The 16,427-nt window shown below is 46.2% G+C and overlaps 1 protein-coding gene across 1 annotated transcript in view; it reads left to right on the top strand.

Annotated features, from left to right (window-relative positions):
* The window catches only part of LOC133381656 (zinc finger protein 420-like), a 58,681-nt gene that overhangs the window by 20,343 nt on the left and 21,911 nt on the right, over nucleotides 1-16,427 (top strand). The window contains exons 5-6 of the mRNA XM_061621005.1: nucleotides 7,690-7,710; nucleotides 9,572-10,399. Coding sequence (XP_061476989.1) covers nucleotides 7,690-7,710; nucleotides 9,572-10,399 — 849 coding nt within the window. The remainder of the gene's footprint in view (nucleotides 1-7,689; nucleotides 7,711-9,571; nucleotides 10,400-16,427) is intronic.

Genomic DNA, 16,427 nt, shown 5'->3' with positions numbered 1-16,427 from the left:
TTCTCAGACCTCTTTCTGAAGTGAAGGGTCAAATCTGTAAAGAAGTTTGGAGCAGCCACATTAAAAGATAAGGGCAGGGCATTCCAGGCAGGGGGTTGTCAACCCTGCTTGGATATGGATGTCTTTGCAGAGGATCCCTAGTCAAGCATTACTAACAGCACAATCCAAACTATCTACTCAGAAGTAAGTCCTGTTGAGTTCTATGGGGCTTAGTTCCTTAATAAGCATGTTTATAATTGCTGCCTTCAGGAGCATCCATCTGTGCTCCCATCTAACATCTCTGCAACACTAGGCTCCTTTCTTCCAATAATGGCCTGGCCTGAGGGCACGTAAACCCTTCTTGCCAGAAGCAAGGAAGCTAGATTAAATGTTCCCTAAAGGCATTGAACTGTGACTTGGGAGACCAGGGTTCAAATCCCCACACAGCCATGAAGCTCCCTGGGTGACCTTGGGCAAGTCACTGCCTCTCAGACTCAGAGGAAGGCAATAGTAAACCACCTCTGTATGAATACTGCTTACCATGAAGACCCTATCTGGGATCAACTTGAAGGCAGTCCATTTCCATTTTGCATCACCCTAAGCTTGTGAGAAAGAATGACCTTATTTTACACCCTATTTTAGGTAAGATTTCTATTTTAATCTCCAGAGAATTTTTTTTCAATGGCATGCTCCAAGCAACTGTGGTTGATACAATGTATCATGCTTAATGATATCACTAGGGCCCGCCCCATGACGTCACTAGGGCCCGCCCCGTGACGTCACTAGGGCCCGCCCTGTGACGTCACTAGGGCCCACCCCCATCTTCTCAGGTTTTTGGATGGCTCCGACCTGGCAACCCTAGTGCTGAGTATCCAGATGGGCAAAGCTGGGTCAGATCAACTCCTCCCAGCTCAATTACCCAGGTCTCAAAACAAAACACACACCTCTGTCTACACCTCTCCCATCGCTGCTCTTTGAAGCAGCCCCCACAGCCTATAATGATACTGACCTTTGCAATAGTGATAACGAGAGATGAGGTTCTAGGCCTAATAGACAAAATTTTAAAAAGACGAAATGCTGGGTCTCGATGGCATCCACCTGAGAGTTCTCAAAAATCTCAAATGTGAAATTACTGGTCTTCTGGCAAAAATAGAGATGGATTGATTCCATAAAGGAAGCCACAGACCTGAACTTACAAGATCTGAACAGGGTAGTTCATGACACATGCTCTTGGAGGTTGCTGACTCATAGGGTCGCCATAAGTCGTAATCAACTTGAAGGTACATAACACACACATACACTTCTTCAAGCATAGGCTGTGAACTAAAACCTCAAACTTGCTGGAGGGTCAGGCTGATGGCGGCCTAGTTGCAGAGGTTTACTAGCCACTGGCGTTGCCATGGAGATGGCCTAGGCTGGATACAAACACATCATTATGACTTCATGAATGATGTCACAAGCAGGATAAACTCCAGGTCTTAGCACAGGCTTAATCACTGCTAGAGGGAGAGAATATTGAAGGGGAAGTGGGGGAGCTTTCTTCATTCAAATTCTGGGCAAAGAAAGAATTAGGCCAAGAGAGGAGGAGGCTGGAGCGTGCAGAGGACAGAGAGGTGCAAGGGGGGGAGGATTTGGTATTTTTATTGGGGGGTGAGGGAAAAGGAGGGAAGAGCCCCACTCCCCCCTTTACCTCTGGGGGTCCCTGGTGCATGCAATCCATTTGCAAAGCAGGGTCCGAAGTGCCACAGGGTTGGCCTTGCAAGGTCCTCTTGGAAGCCAGAACCCGGGCAAGGGGATGCAGCTTTGCAGGGGGGGACTTGGGGGTGGCTGTATGTTGGGGGGGTCGATGTCCTGCATTGGTTTTGAGTGCCACAGGTGGAGGAGGGCAGCTGCCTTTGCAATTCCTGGGCCTGATAGGGGACTGCTTTTTGGGAGGGGGAGGGGGTTGATGGAAGAGCCCCCCTTCGCTCTGGGAATCCATAGAAACTTGGGCTGATCCACGCAGTCCAACTGCAAAGTGTGGCCAAAACTTTCCACTGCAGCTGCCCCCCTGACAAACCCCTTTTGCAGATCAGCCCAGACACCCCAGGGATGATGCGCAGCTCAGATAGGGGGAAAAGAGGGGGTGCCCAGAACTGGAGGGAGAGCCACTTTTGGATTTCTTAAACTGGAAGAAGAGGGTCTGGTCAGTTTCCCACTTGCCAGGAAAGGAAAAGGGAGAGATGGAGAGAGGAATCTGAAATTGACCAGGCTCCGAATGGGCTTCTAGAAGCTTTCAAGGCAGAGGATGGAGGAAGTGGGTGAATAAATGCCCCCTCCTCAGCTGGACTGGAGGGGAAGGGGCTTCTCCAGACATCCCCTTGAGAGTGTGTTGGAGAGGAAGATCGAAGCCCCCTTGGGGTGGATCTCAGCTGCTCTTGCAGGATTTGAGAGGTAGAACAATGGAACCAATTACCTAGGGAGGTGGTCACCTCTCCAAGCTTTAAGTTGAATTCCTGCATCGAGTCCTGGTGTGACTTGATGGTATGTAGTATTGCTGAGCCAACTAACCCTCATCTTTGGGGAAGCAGGAGATGAGAGTGGGGGGGTCCAGGATGCTGGATGGGCCGAGGGTGGCAAAAGACACAAGAGGTGTCCAAGCATGGAGAAAAGTCTGGAAGAAACGGGGGAGGGTTCTGGGAGAGACTTGGGGCCTAACCTTTAAGGCCCTGTGTAGATCAAGCATTCTGAACAAAAGTGAGCCCGAAAGAAAATAACACAGGAAAGGAACATGCCATTTTTAAATTTAGATTGAGGCTGCTTATAATATTCAAACGCCTGGAACCCAAATATGCACGAAGGATGAAAACCCTCCCATCTCCTGTCTCTCCTGCAGGCCCTTGAGAGCTGCTCCCTACGTGGGAGTCCCAGAGCTGGCCTAGTTTACGCCTCCCTCTCAGGCAGCGCCATGGCCTCAGAGGCACTGTCCGGATTGTCTCTTCTCTGGGATAGAGTGGAAAGAGCGGCCGGGCAGCAACATCAGGTAAGGGAGGGCTCTGGGAGAAGACTACTTCTGAGGCTGCACAAGGAGAGCCTGCTGGATCAGGCCAATAGCCCGTCTCTTCCAGCACCCGGTTATGTTATGGTTTATATCTAGGCCACCTTTTGGGCAAAAAGGCCCCCAAGGCAGCTAACACAGAAATGGAAAAACACAAATACAAATAAAAAAAATACAATTTTCAAACATTCAACCCAACAAAACCTTATCGTTTCTAAAAAGCAACAACAGCTAACAACCAAAAGCATCCATCTTCCTGGGAAAGGACAGTCCCCAGAAAAATGTCACTAAGAGCGGAGGAGCGGGGGCAAGGGAAGTGGACAAGCATGCCGCTTGATGATCCCAGTCCAGTCCACCCGGTTCTTGCAGTGGCCGACCAGATGCCTATGGGGAGTCTCCAAGCAGGACCTGAACACACGAGCACTCGCCCCACTTGTGGTTTGGCGGCATGTGTCTGGCAGAACTCGCGTGTACACATGTGACTCCTACAATACACTCTTAAGACAGGTGGGATCTTTTTCGAGAGTCAATCGAGTGCTGCCCTGAAATTGTATGAGAGCAGTCTAAAATCCAGAAATACTCACCCCCCACAAAAGCTAAATAAAGAGTAAATATGCTAAGGAAATGCAAAGAGAAGGAGGGTGGAGCGCGTCCAATGGTGTGAAACCGTTTCTGGTTTTAAACTCATATCATGAAACGAGAGTGGGGTCAGTAAGTGAGTAATCCGAGCATGCCCCATTGGTCAGGCTGTTAGTCCAATATGAACCGAAGTGTAGCTGCCACAGTCCTGCTAGTTTACAATATCCTCCATGAATTCCCAGCATACTGCCTCTGACAGTGGAGGCAGAGCAGAGCAATTGTAGCCAGTAGCCATTGATAGCCTTATCCTCCATGAATTCATTCAATTCTCTTTTAAAGCCATTCAATTGTCAGCCATCACTGCAAGATCTCAGTGACTGAGGTATGGGGCTGATCACTCAATAAATGCTCACATTCAACTGCCCTGCTACCCCGTCCCCTTTCAGACTGGGAGTATGACGCATATTGTAGAAATTCCCTTTCCCTCTTCTTCTAGGGTCTGTTGACTTTCCAGGCTCTCTTGACCTTTGAGGAGGTGGCCGTGTATTTCACGGAGGAGGAATGGGCCCTGCTGGATCCTGGCCAAAGAGCTCTGCACCGGGAAGTCATGCAGGAGAATTACGAGATGGTGGCCTCTCTCGGTAGGGACACTCTTTTGTCTTTGACTGATGAATGGTGAAGATATGAATTTAGTGCTTGTGCCATTTGCCACTGTACTGCAGGGATGCTGTAATGAAACTGGGTGTCTGGGCCCTGGATGTCTGGGGAGGGATCGCAGCCCAGGAGGAGAGCACTTGTTTTGCGCACAGAAGGTCTTAGGTCCAGTCCTTGGCACCTCCAGGTGAAGGCGGGAAATGGTCATCTAGGAGATGGTGGAAAAGGTCTTTCTCTGCCTGAGACCCACTCTTAATTGTAGTAGTCAAGGTTGGCCCGATGGACAAATCTTCTGACCTGGTATAATGTACCTTGGGGTTTTTGGATCATTTGCTTTGAAAAGCATCTACCCTCCCAAATTCCACTGCCCCGAGACCAAAAGACTTACCTTGGAGCAAGAAAAGAAGAAGGCAGGTGTTCCCAAGCCCTAATGGAGCATCTTCGGAACCCCCACCAGGTAATTGACACTCTGTGACTTGCAGTCTAAACCCCCAATTGGAAGAGATGCTCCCCTGGAGCCTGGGACACCCACCGCCTTCCTTCCTCTGCCCAAAGGTCAGCTTTCGTCTTTGAAGCAGGAAGAGGCAGCAATGGCAGTTGGAAGAGGAAAGGTGGGCGCAGCTGTGCTTGCATCAGGCTGTGCCCAGAGCTGTGCCCACCTGGATCTTGCCCGTATGCAGTGGAGTCGGGGCCTAGGCTCGCCGGGAAAGCAAGGAGGGAGGCACCACGAAAAGAGGGGAAACCCTCAAAGGCCTAGGCAGCAAACAGCCAAAAGGAAAAACAGAAGTGCTTTTATTGCTGCCCGACGCGATTCGGGTGACAGAGACCCTTTATCAAGGGCAATCTGTGAAGGCATACACATAAGCAGCATTAACATCAATTTTCAAACATTCTGTAGATAATAATACATTTGTACATTAATATGTTAAAAACAGTTCCGTAATCTGCTGAACACTGGCTACAGAAGCTCTAATCAATAAGGGAAAAGGGACCACTGGGATGGAACATAATGCAAACTTAACACTTCACTTAAAAACTTCACTTGTGCACACACATGACCCCAAAATGGAAGCTTCTAACAGGACTTCTCTCCCCAAAATGAACCTGAACCAAGCAAAAAGAGAGAGAAATGCAAAGGTAAAATGTGTAATACATTTAACACGCTGTTATCTAATCACTGTCTCAAGCTAAATGTGTTGAATGAGACTGGCTCTAGGGGAAGGAAAAATCAAAAGCAAAGCAACTAAAATTAATTGGAATTGGGAAGGAAGCTAAAGGCAAATATGAATGTGAATAGACATACAGCCAATATTCTTTCACGGCTGTCTCTGATTCAAAGGCACCAAAAGCAGTAACAGGGATCAGCATACCTAGTGCAAGTACCACGCAGCTGTCTCGGTGGTATACAGACCAATGGCGCTGCCACACCTCACACCAGTCTCTGCTCAGGTTGCCGTGAATTGGCATCCGCTGTTGTTATTGCTAGGAATATGGGGATCAGACCTTGCAAGGATCCCTTCCATGCCCTAGGTGCTATCATGTGGGGCAAAGCTCCCCCTTATGAAATTTCCTATGTAGAGTGAGAGTGAGTGAGTGGGAGGGAGGGAGGGAGGGAGGGAGAATGAAGTTTGATTGATTGATTGATTTCTGGTACTGTGACTGATTATTTTTTGCAAACTAAGATACCTATGCCCAGATGGTGTCCATGGGAGCATTTTCAGCTGCATAAATATGTTGAAATGGCTTCAATCTTAATTGCCATGAAAGAGATTTCCCCCAGAATTGCCCATTTGAAGTGCAGCCCTGACTTGCTTACTGGGGAAGGAGGAGGGACAGCTCCCAGGATGATTTTTTGCTTTCGGTGTGATAAAATGATACAGCCCAAATGAAAACACCTGGCTTTGCAAGGTTCCAAAAAGTCATCCCAACCAGGCATGTCAAGATGAACTTTATGTCCAGTGAACGCACATTCGCAAGTGCAAGACTGACTCTGCTGAGTCCATGAGGTCTTATTCTATTCATGGAGTGCAGGACTTACCAGATCAAAATTATACCTCTTGTTAGCTTTAAAAGGCTCTGTTTACAAGGACTGAGTATTTTCTGATCAAAAATAACTTGTTTTCTCTCTTTCCTTGACAGAATTGGACCTCAATTCCTGTTGGGAAGAAAAAAAAGTCCCGTTTACCCAGAACCTCAAAGAAGAGGAGGCATCAGCAGGTAGGTGCTTGGCTGTGTTGGGGGTCCTTTTTGGATTCTTCCATTCCATTCTGACACATTAACCCATCAGTGTGCACGTTTTCCTAGAGGACATCTTAGATGGCTTTAAGAACATAAGAAGAGGTTGCTGGATCAGGCCAGTGGCCCATCTCGTCAAGCATCCTGTCCTCCCAGTGGCCAAGCAGATGCCTATGAGAGCCGAGAAGCATACTGCCCTCAACTAGATTCCAGAATGTCTGTTTTATTTCCTTTCATGTGATTTTAATACTGTTGATTTATTGGCTTTTGCTTGTATTGGTTACTTTGCCTTTTACCTGCACAATCCTTAGAGCAGGGCTTTGCAAGTCTCCCCCACTTCCCCGTCTGGTCCCCAATGTGGGAGGTTTTAAAAAAGAACACAGTGAGCCTGACAAAGGGAAGCCTATGAGAAGCGGGCAAGCAGGACGTGAGTGCAAATTGCGAGCATGGTAAAGCTGCAAATCACTAGTTGAAAGCAGCCTTCTCTATTAAATGAGTGGCTTTTAAAGGTGGGGCAGAGGCTGCTTTTGGAAGGATCAACTGACCACAGGAGAAATCCCTCCTCCCATAAGGCAGCTGGTTCAAAAAGCAACAAACAGGAGCAAATAGGCATACAACAAATTCTTTTTGGCAAGAGGAATTTCAGAATTTGAACAGTGCTGTGGGGGCTGCTTCAAAGAGCAGCGCTAGGAGGGAGGCTCCTCCCCCTCCATTCAGTGGTAACTGAGCAAGGCCCCTTCAGCTCATAGGTGGGTGGGAGCACGCCTCGCTCCAACAAAGGAGCAATCAGGAGCCCACTTTGAACTCTTGGTGGGGTGAGCAGGTTGGTGTGGCTTCACGAAAACATCTTGGCGGGCCAGAGGGGGAGCCCTGAGTGGCCAAGACTGGCCCACCGGCCAGAGGTTCCCAACCCATGGCTTAGAGAATTTAAAAACACTAACCAATTTATAAACACTTTTAAATGAATAAAACCAGGAGATCATAGCCATTGTAGTTAGCAGGCATTGATAGCCATATCTTCTCTGAATTCCCACATTTGCTGTGTGAAGTACTTTCTTTTGTCTGTCCTAAATTCAGCTTCCTTGGATGTCGTGAGGTCTAGTGTTAGGAGAGAGTAAGAAAAACTCATCTGTACCCACTTTTTCCACACCACACATAAATTTATAAACCTCATCATATCCCCCTTTATCCACATTTTCTCTAAGCTAAATGGCCCCAACTGTGGGGTTTCTTCAACCCCTTGTTTATTCTGATTGTGCTTTTCTGAGCCATGTATTTCTGAGGTGCGGTTAGCAGAACTGTACACAGTCTTCCTAGTGTGGTTGCATTATAGATGTCTATGATGATACTGACTTTTGCAATAGTGATAGCGAGAGATGAGGTTCTAGGCCTAATAGACAAAATTTAAAAAAGACGAGATGCTGGGTCTCAGTGGCATCCACCTGAGAGTTCTCAAAAATCTCAAATGTGAAATTACTGATCTTCTAGCAAAAATAGAGATGGATTGATTCCATAAAGGAAGCCACAAACCTGAACTTACAAGATCTGAACAGGGTCGTTCATGACAGATGCTCTTGGAGGTCACTGATTCATAGGGTCGCCGTAAGTCGAAAATGACTTGAAGGCATATAACAACCTAACTAGCAAAAATATGTAACTTCTCCTTACATTGAGGACTGGAAAGTGGCTGTGGTAATACCAATCTTTGAAAAAGTATTCGGGGACATCGTATTAGTTCCCCTCTATTCCATACTGGTTAGGCCTCATCTCGAGTTGGATGCAGACAAAGTGGAACGGGTTCAGAGAAGGGCAACAGGGAAGATTAGTGGCTTGGGAACAAAGTCCTATGAGGAGGGACTGAAAGAACTGGGCATGTTTAGCTTTGAGAAGAAAAGACTGAGGAGCGATACGATAGTACTTTCCAAGTATTTGAAAGGCTGCCACACAGAGGAGATTCAGCATCTCTTCTCAATCATCGCAGAGTGCAGGACACGGAATAATGGGCTCAAGTTACAGCAAGCCAGATTTCAACTGAACATCATGAAAAGCTTCCTAACTGTTAGAGAGGTAGAACAACGGAACCAATTACCTAGGCAGATGGTGGGCTCTCCAACATTGGAGTCATTCAAGAGATAGCTGGACAGCCACCTGTTCGGTATGCTTTAAGTTGAATTCCTGCATCGAGTCCTGCTGTGACTCGGTATGTAGTATTGCTGAGCCAAGAAACCCACATCTTATAACTGTGTGTTTGGTTTCTTTTTCTTTGGTGTAGAACTTTGCACTTATCTCTGCAACATTTCATTCCCTCTCTCATAACACTAGAACTTGTGGACATCCAGTGAAGCTGAACAGTGGAAAATTAAGAAGAGACAAATCTTGCTCATGCAGCACATAGTTCAACTGTGGAATTCATTCCCCCAAGAGGCAGAGATGGCCAACAAATTGATTGGCTTTATAAGAGGATTAGACAAATAAATGGTGGATAGGGCTATCAGTGGCTACTAGCCATGATGTAGTAGCCAATGGCTCTAGCAGTGCTTTGCCTCCATGGTCAGTGGCGCTATGTTTCTGAATAGAAGTTGCTGGAAGCTGCAGGATGGGAGAGTGCTCTTGCACTCATGTCCTGCTGGTAAGCTTCCCATGGACATCTGATTGGCCACTGTGAAAACAGGATCCTGGACTAGATGGGCCATTGGCCTGATCCAGCAGGAGCTTCTCCGATTCTTCTTGCCTAGATAATTTGGGTTCAGAACTAACTAGCTTGTCTATTTCTTGTAAAGGAATTTCAAAACCGGACTTTTTTCTCCCCTTTCCTTTGACAGAAGTTGAGGAGAAGAATAAGAATGATAGGGAACCACAGATGGTGACATCAGCAATAGCCAAGTGGGAAGCACGGAAAGAGTTCTTTGGAAATCACAACAGACCAAAACAGCATCAAAAAAACCTCAAAGAGGAGAAACCATTTCAATGCATGCAGTGTGGAAAGGTCTTCTGTTGGAGGAGTAGATTAACAGCACATCAAAGAACACACACAGGGAAGAAACCATTTCAATGCATGGAGTGTGGAAAGAGTTTCAGTATGAGAAGTAACCATTCATCAAAGAATACACACAGGGGAGAAACCATTTAAGTGCACACAATGTGGAAAGAGCTTCACTGTGAGCAGTCACCTTATGAAACATCAAAGAATGCACACTGGGGAGAAACCATATAAATGCAGGGAGTGTGGAAAGAACTTTAGTCAGACCAGTAGTCTTTCTGAACATTACAGAACCCACACAGGGGAGAAATCGTGTAAATGCGTGATATGTGGAAAGGGCTTTGGTAGTAACAGTGACCTGACGGTACATCACAGAATACACACTGGAGAGAAGCCTTTTAAATGCATGGAGTGTGGAAAGAGCTTCAGTACGAGGAGTAATCTAACCATTCATCAAAGAATACACACAGTGGAGAAACCATATAAATGCAGGGAGTGTGGAAAGAGTTTCAGTCATAGCAGTAATCTTACTTTACATCAGAGAACACATACAGGGGAGAAACCATATGAATGCATAGAGTGTGGAAAGAGTTGCAGTCAGAGCGGTAAGCTTACTTTACATCAGAGAACACATACAGGGGAGAAACCATATGAATGCAGGGAGTGTGGAAAGAGTTTCAGTCAGAGAAGTAAGCTTACTTTACATCAGAGAACACATACAGGGGAGAAACCATATAAATGCATGATGTGTGGAAAGGGCTTTGTTAGTAACCATGACCTGACTGCACATCACAGAATACACACTGGGGAGAAGCCTTTTAAATGCATAGAGTGTGGGAAGAGTACTTTACATCAGAGAACACATACAGGGGAGAAACCATATGAATGCAGGGAGTGTGGAAAGAGTTTCAGTCAGAGCAGTCACTTTACATTACATTACAGAATGCACATGGGAGAAATCAGTTAAATGCAGGGAATGCAGAAAGAGCTTTGGAGTGAGTATCTTACATCTGCCTCCGTTCCATCTTCTGAATTGAGAGATGCTGCTAAGGTAATGGACAGGTGTCTGGAGGCAGTGATGGGCTGGATGGAGGCCAACAAACTGAGGGTGAATTCTAAGACAGACGTGCTGTGGGTAGGAGGTTCCCTGTACCTGTATTGGATTTGAAAATATATTTTTACATATGAGGTATGTGTTTTGTTTTGTTTTCGTTCTTGGTGTTTTTGAGATATTATATGGGAGGTGAACAATGATTGGAAATAAACAAATGATAATCCTTGTATGTGATGGCTAGTTTACGAGGTGCTTCCATATCCTTCTATATCCTCTAAATTTTATTGATTTTATTCATTTCCCTTTTTAAAACTTGTTTTTAAATGTTCATTTGTATTGACAATTTTAATGTTTGGGGGTTTTTTTGTAAAACACTCAGGAATATACAGATTTCGTTAAATTATAAATGAAGTAAATAAACAGTTTGCTTCACTTGATCTCCCCATCTAATTATGGTATCCTGTCGGTTTTTATGTATAACTTGTTTTTGATATTCCTTTGACATTTTTTGTGTGGACTATGCTAACATCTTTCAGAAATTGAAATTCATTCACTGGTCTTCGGCTGATGTATTTTAAGTACATTCCACGCACTGGTAACCTCCAGGATGGATTACTGTAATGCGCTCTATGTGGGGCTGCCCTTGAGGTTCATCCGGAAGCTGCAGCTGGTGCAAAAGGCGACGGCGAGACTGCTCACTGGAGCAGGGTATCGCCAACATGTCACCCCGCTACTGAAAGAATTGCACTGGCTGCCCATTTGCTACCGGGCCAAGATTCTAGTTTTGGTGTACAAAGCCCTACACAGCTCAGGACCAGGATACCTAAAAGACCGTCTTATCCCTTCTATACCCAGCCGATCACTGCTCTCTGCAGGTGAGGGCCTCCTGCAGATACCATCTCATCAGGAAGTTCATTCTGTACAATATAGGAAACGGACCTTTAGTGTGGCAGCACCTACCCTGTGGAATTCCCTCCCTTTGAATATTAGGCAGGTGCCATCTCTGCTATCTTTTTGGCTCCTTTTGAAGACTTTTCTTTTTCAACAAGCCTTTTAAGTTGAGATCTATCCCAGTCTGTGTCTGTGTCAGAATTGCTTAATCTGTTTTTAATGTTTTAACCCTTTTTAAAAAGTTTTTAAAATGTTTTTAATGCTGTTTTGTCTTAATGTATTTTAACATTTGTTTTTATGTTGTTTTAAAGTGTTTTTAGTGCCTTGTTTGCCACCCTGGGCTCCTGCTGGGAGGAAGGGCGGGATACAAATTAATTAATTAAATAATAATAATAATAATAATAATAATAATAATAATAATTCTACGCTGATTTCACCCCCCAGGTATATCTGGTCACGACCTTCTTCCCTTGTCGGGCACATGAAGGTCTTTGCTTTCATCTGGTACTTGTAGCAGGAAGGGAGTGAGAATTGGGTCTTGACAGCAATTGCTTAGTAAAACTTCATTCTCCGTGCAACGGAGGGGCCTTTTGGGAAGGCAGCAGGGTTGGGTGAATTCTCTCCTTAAGATCTTGGGGAGCCACTGTTTGTCAGGATAAGCAGTCCTGGACCAGATATATCAACCGTCTGGTTCACTAGAAGGTAAATGTAGATGTGCAGAATCTTCAGGAGCAACTAATCCGTGTTGTGTGTTTGTTAATTACGCTTCCTTCTAGGGTCTCTGTTGGAGGCAGTATGCTTCTGAATGGCACTTGCTAGGAATCACAAGTGTGAAGACGACTGTCTGGGAGATTGGTGAACTGGGTCATCCACAGACAAGGGAGTGACTCAGGGACCAGATTGCTGAAAGGCTCACTTGCTCCATCCGGTCCTTCCTGTATCTTAGGATCTAGCCAGTAAAGGTGATTAGACTAGTGACCCGGTGTGAAAGAAAATATCCATTCATCTATTTTTATCCATATTTTCATAAAATTTTGGGTTTTATCTGGAAGTAACGCTGCCACATATGCTAGGAAAGGGATGGCACTATGGTCCCATCTACACTAGACCACAGCCGAGACAGCCTCCGCCAGCTCAGTCAGAGAAGCTGCTGGGGAGCAGGCTGGACTTTACACCAGCAGCAGCCATAGTTTCCTGTCTCCTTGGCCCGACATCAGGTGCAGGCCCTCACAGCCAGCTCCAGGACAGAGTGGTTTCCTGGTGACAGTGATGGAAGTTCTGTAGACCACAGCAACTCCTCCCCCCCATCCCTGCAGCCTGTGCTGGTGTTGCACCGAGTATCCAGGTGGGCAAAGCTGGGTCAGATCAACTCCTCCCAGCTCACCCACCCAGTTTCAGGAATGCACACCAATTCAGCACCTTCGTAGTCAAAGCTAGAGTGACTCACCCAGGGCTCCTTGGATTGTTGCCTGCCCCCACAGCCAAGTAGTCCCTTCATGGTCCACCAACAGACAATCTCCCTCCCCAAGGATCCTTTCTCCAGGGCCCCACACAAACCTGGAATCAGCCCTATCCCTTGTTGTTATTTGCCATTAAGTCGATGATGACTTATGGCGACCCTGTGAATCAGTGACCTCCAAGAGCATCTGTCATGAACCACCCTGTTCAGATCTTGTAAGTTCAGGTCTGTGGCTTCTTTTATGGAATCAATCCATCTCTTGCTTGGTCTTCCTCTTTTTCTACTCCCTTCTGTTTTCCCCAGCATTATTGTCTTTTCTAGTGAATCATGTCTTCTCATGATGTGTCCAAAGTATGATAACCTCAGTTTCATCATTTTAGCTTCTAGTGACAGTTCTGGTTTAATTTGTTCCAACACCCAATTATTTGTCTTTTTCACAGTCCATGGTATGAGCAAAGCTCTCCTCCAACACCACATTTCAAATGAGTTGATTTTTCTCTTATTTATTTATTTATTTATTACATTTATACCCCGCCTTTCTTTTCATGATTGAAACCCAAGGCGGCTTAAGATTTCTTTAGGGAAATCGGTGGTGTGAATTCTCTTGGAATACTGTGTATGGTTCTGGTTGTCTCATCTTGAAAAAGTTATTGTAGAGCTGGAAAAGATTCAGAAAACAGCAGCCAAAATGATCAAGGGCCCTGGACAACTCCCATATCAGGTGTTGAGTCTTTTTAGTTTAGTTTAGTTTTTTAGTTGAGAGAAAAGAGACAAAACTGGGGGGGGGGCATGATAGAGGTGTATAGGATTATGCATGATGTGGATGTCTGCCCATTTTTGTCCCTGGCACCGCTCACCACTGACATGTGGCCCCAATGGTGGCGCAGAAGGGAAGTGATCCTTGTTGTGAAAAAGCTTTCATACCCCTTCGGTAAAAGAAAGCTCAGAAGTAATAATAATAATAATAAATTTTATTTGTTGGTCGCCTATCTGTCCAGGTTACTGGACACTCTAGGCAACTTACACTAATAAAAGCAGTACATAATATATAACATAACATAATAAACCAGGAAACATAATCATAACCAATTTAAAAACAATTCCAGTTAAAACCTCATAAAAATTAATCCTCCCCAATTCCATAGGCCTGCCTGAATAGCCAGGTTTTTAAGGCTTGGCGAAAACCCATCAGGGAGGGAGCATGTCGGAGACCGAAAGGAAGAGAATTCCAGAGGGTGGGGGCCACAATCGAAAATGCCCTCTCTCTGGTCCGCACCAGCCTAGCTGTTTTAACCAGTGGGACCGAGAGAAGGTCTTGTGAGGCTGATCTTGTCAGGCGGCATAATTGGTGATTCTGGAGGCGCTCCTTCAGATAGACTGGGCCGAAACTGTATAGGGTTTTAAAGGTCAACACCAACACCTTGAATTGGGCCCGGTAAACAACTGGTAACCAGTGGAGATCTATTAATACTGGCGTGATATGATCACGGCGACGGCTATGCTTAATCAAGCGTGCCTCCGCATTTTGTACCAGCTGTAGCTTCCGGACTGTGTTCAGGGGTAACCCCACGTAGAGCGCATTACAGTAGTCTAAGTGAGAGGAGACCAGGGCATGTATCACCCATGGGAGCAGATGAACAGGAAGGTAGGGTCGCAGCCTTCGTATCAGATGTAGCTGATACCAAGCTGCCCGACTCACCGCTGAAACCTGAGCCTCCATGGACAGCTTGGAGTCAAGAATGACCCCAAGGCTGCGGACCTGGTCCTTCAGGGGTAATCTCACCCCGTTAAGCATCAGGTCCGTAATACCCAACCTTTCTCTGTCTCTCACAAGCAGCACCTCGGTCTTGTCGGGATTCAGCTTCACCCTGTTCTCTCCCATCCATCCACTTACGGATTCCAGGCACTTGGACATGGTATCCACAGCCAACTCTGGTGAGGACTTAAATGAGAGATAGAGCTGAGTGTCATCCGCATATTGGTGACACTTCAGCCCAAAACTCCTGATGATGGCCTCCAGCGGTTTCACATAGATGTTAAACAGCATGGGAGAGAGGATAGAACCCTGTGGCACCCCACAATTAAGAGGCCAAGGGTCTGAAACCTCATCTCCCAAAGCTACCCATTGGTGCCTGTCTGAGAGATAGGAATGGAACCACTGTAAAACAGTGCCCCCTATTCCTAATCCCTCTAGGCGATCCAACATATCGGGAGAGAGACAGAGGGAGTGTAACTCTGTTGATTCTCCTTGATCTCTCAGCAGCTTTTGATACCATTGACCATGGTATCCTTCTGGAGAGACTTGCGGAGTTGGGTGTTGGAGGCACTGCTTGGCAGTGGTTCCGCTCCTACTTGGCGGGCCGTCTCCAGAAGATAATACTTGGGGAACATTGCTCGACCCCGTGGGTTCTCCAATATGGGGTCCCGCAGGGTTTGGTCTTGTCTCCCATGCTCTTTAATATCTATATGAAGCCGTTGGGTGCAGTCATCCGGAGTTTTGGAGTGCGTTGTCATCAGTACGCTGATGACACGCAGCTCTACTTCTCCTTTTCATCTTCTTCAGGTGAGGCAGTCGATGTGCTGAACCGTTGTCTGGACGCGACAATGGACTGGATGAGAACTAACAAACTGAGACTCAATCCGGATAAGACTGAGATGCTGCTGGTGGATGGTTTCTCTGGTCAGATGGTGGATACATACCCTGTCCTGGATGGGGTTACACTCCCCCTAAAGGATCAGGTTCGTAGTTTGGGAGTCGTTTTAGACTCTTCCCTATCACTCGAGGCCCATGTAGCCTCGGTGGCATGGAATGTGTTTTACCAACTTCGGTTGGTAGCCCAGATACGTCCCTATCTGAGTAAGGAGGACCTTACATCAGTGGTTCATGCTCTGGTAACCTCACGTTTGGACTACTGCAACGCGCTCTGTGTAGGGTTACCTCTGAAGATGGTTCGGAAGCTACAGCTAGTGTAAAATACGGCGGCCAGACTGCTAACAAGAACTAAGCGGTCTGAACATATAACACCTGTTCTGGCTCGCCTGCACTGGCTTCCAATATGCTACCGGGCCAGATTCAAAGTGTTGGTATTAACCTATAAAGCCTTATACGGCGCAGGACCACGATACCTGCAGGAACGCCTCTCCCGTTATGAACCGGCTCGTACACTACGGTCTACTACGAAGGCCCTCCTCCGGGTCCCGACCCATAGGGAGAACCGGAGGGTAGTAACAAGATCTAGGGCCTTCTCAGTGGTGGCCCCCGAATTGTGGAATAGTCTCCCCGAGGAGGTACGCCTGGTGCCGACACTATTATCTTTTCGGCGCCAGGTTAAAACCTTTCTCTTCTCTGAGGCATTTTAATCTAAGTTATTTATGTAAATGTTGTAATTGGTATTTTAGATGATGTACTTTTATATTTGTTATATTGATCTTGTAATTTTATTATTGTATATGTTTCTATGTTTGCCGCCCAGAGAGCTGTTTGCTAGTCGGGCGGGATATAAGCTGAATAAAATAAATAAATAAATAATAAATAAATAAATAACAGGATACCGTGGTC

Source organism: Rhineura floridana, chromosome 3 (assembly GCF_030035675.1).
Source record: "Rhineura floridana isolate rRhiFlo1 chromosome 3, rRhiFlo1.hap2, whole genome shotgun sequence".
Lineage (NCBI taxonomy): Eukaryota > Metazoa > Chordata > Lepidosauria > Squamata > Rhineuridae > Rhineura > Rhineura floridana.
Note: the sequence above shows the minus strand (reverse complement) of the source record. Positions and strands in the feature narration are given on the sequence as shown.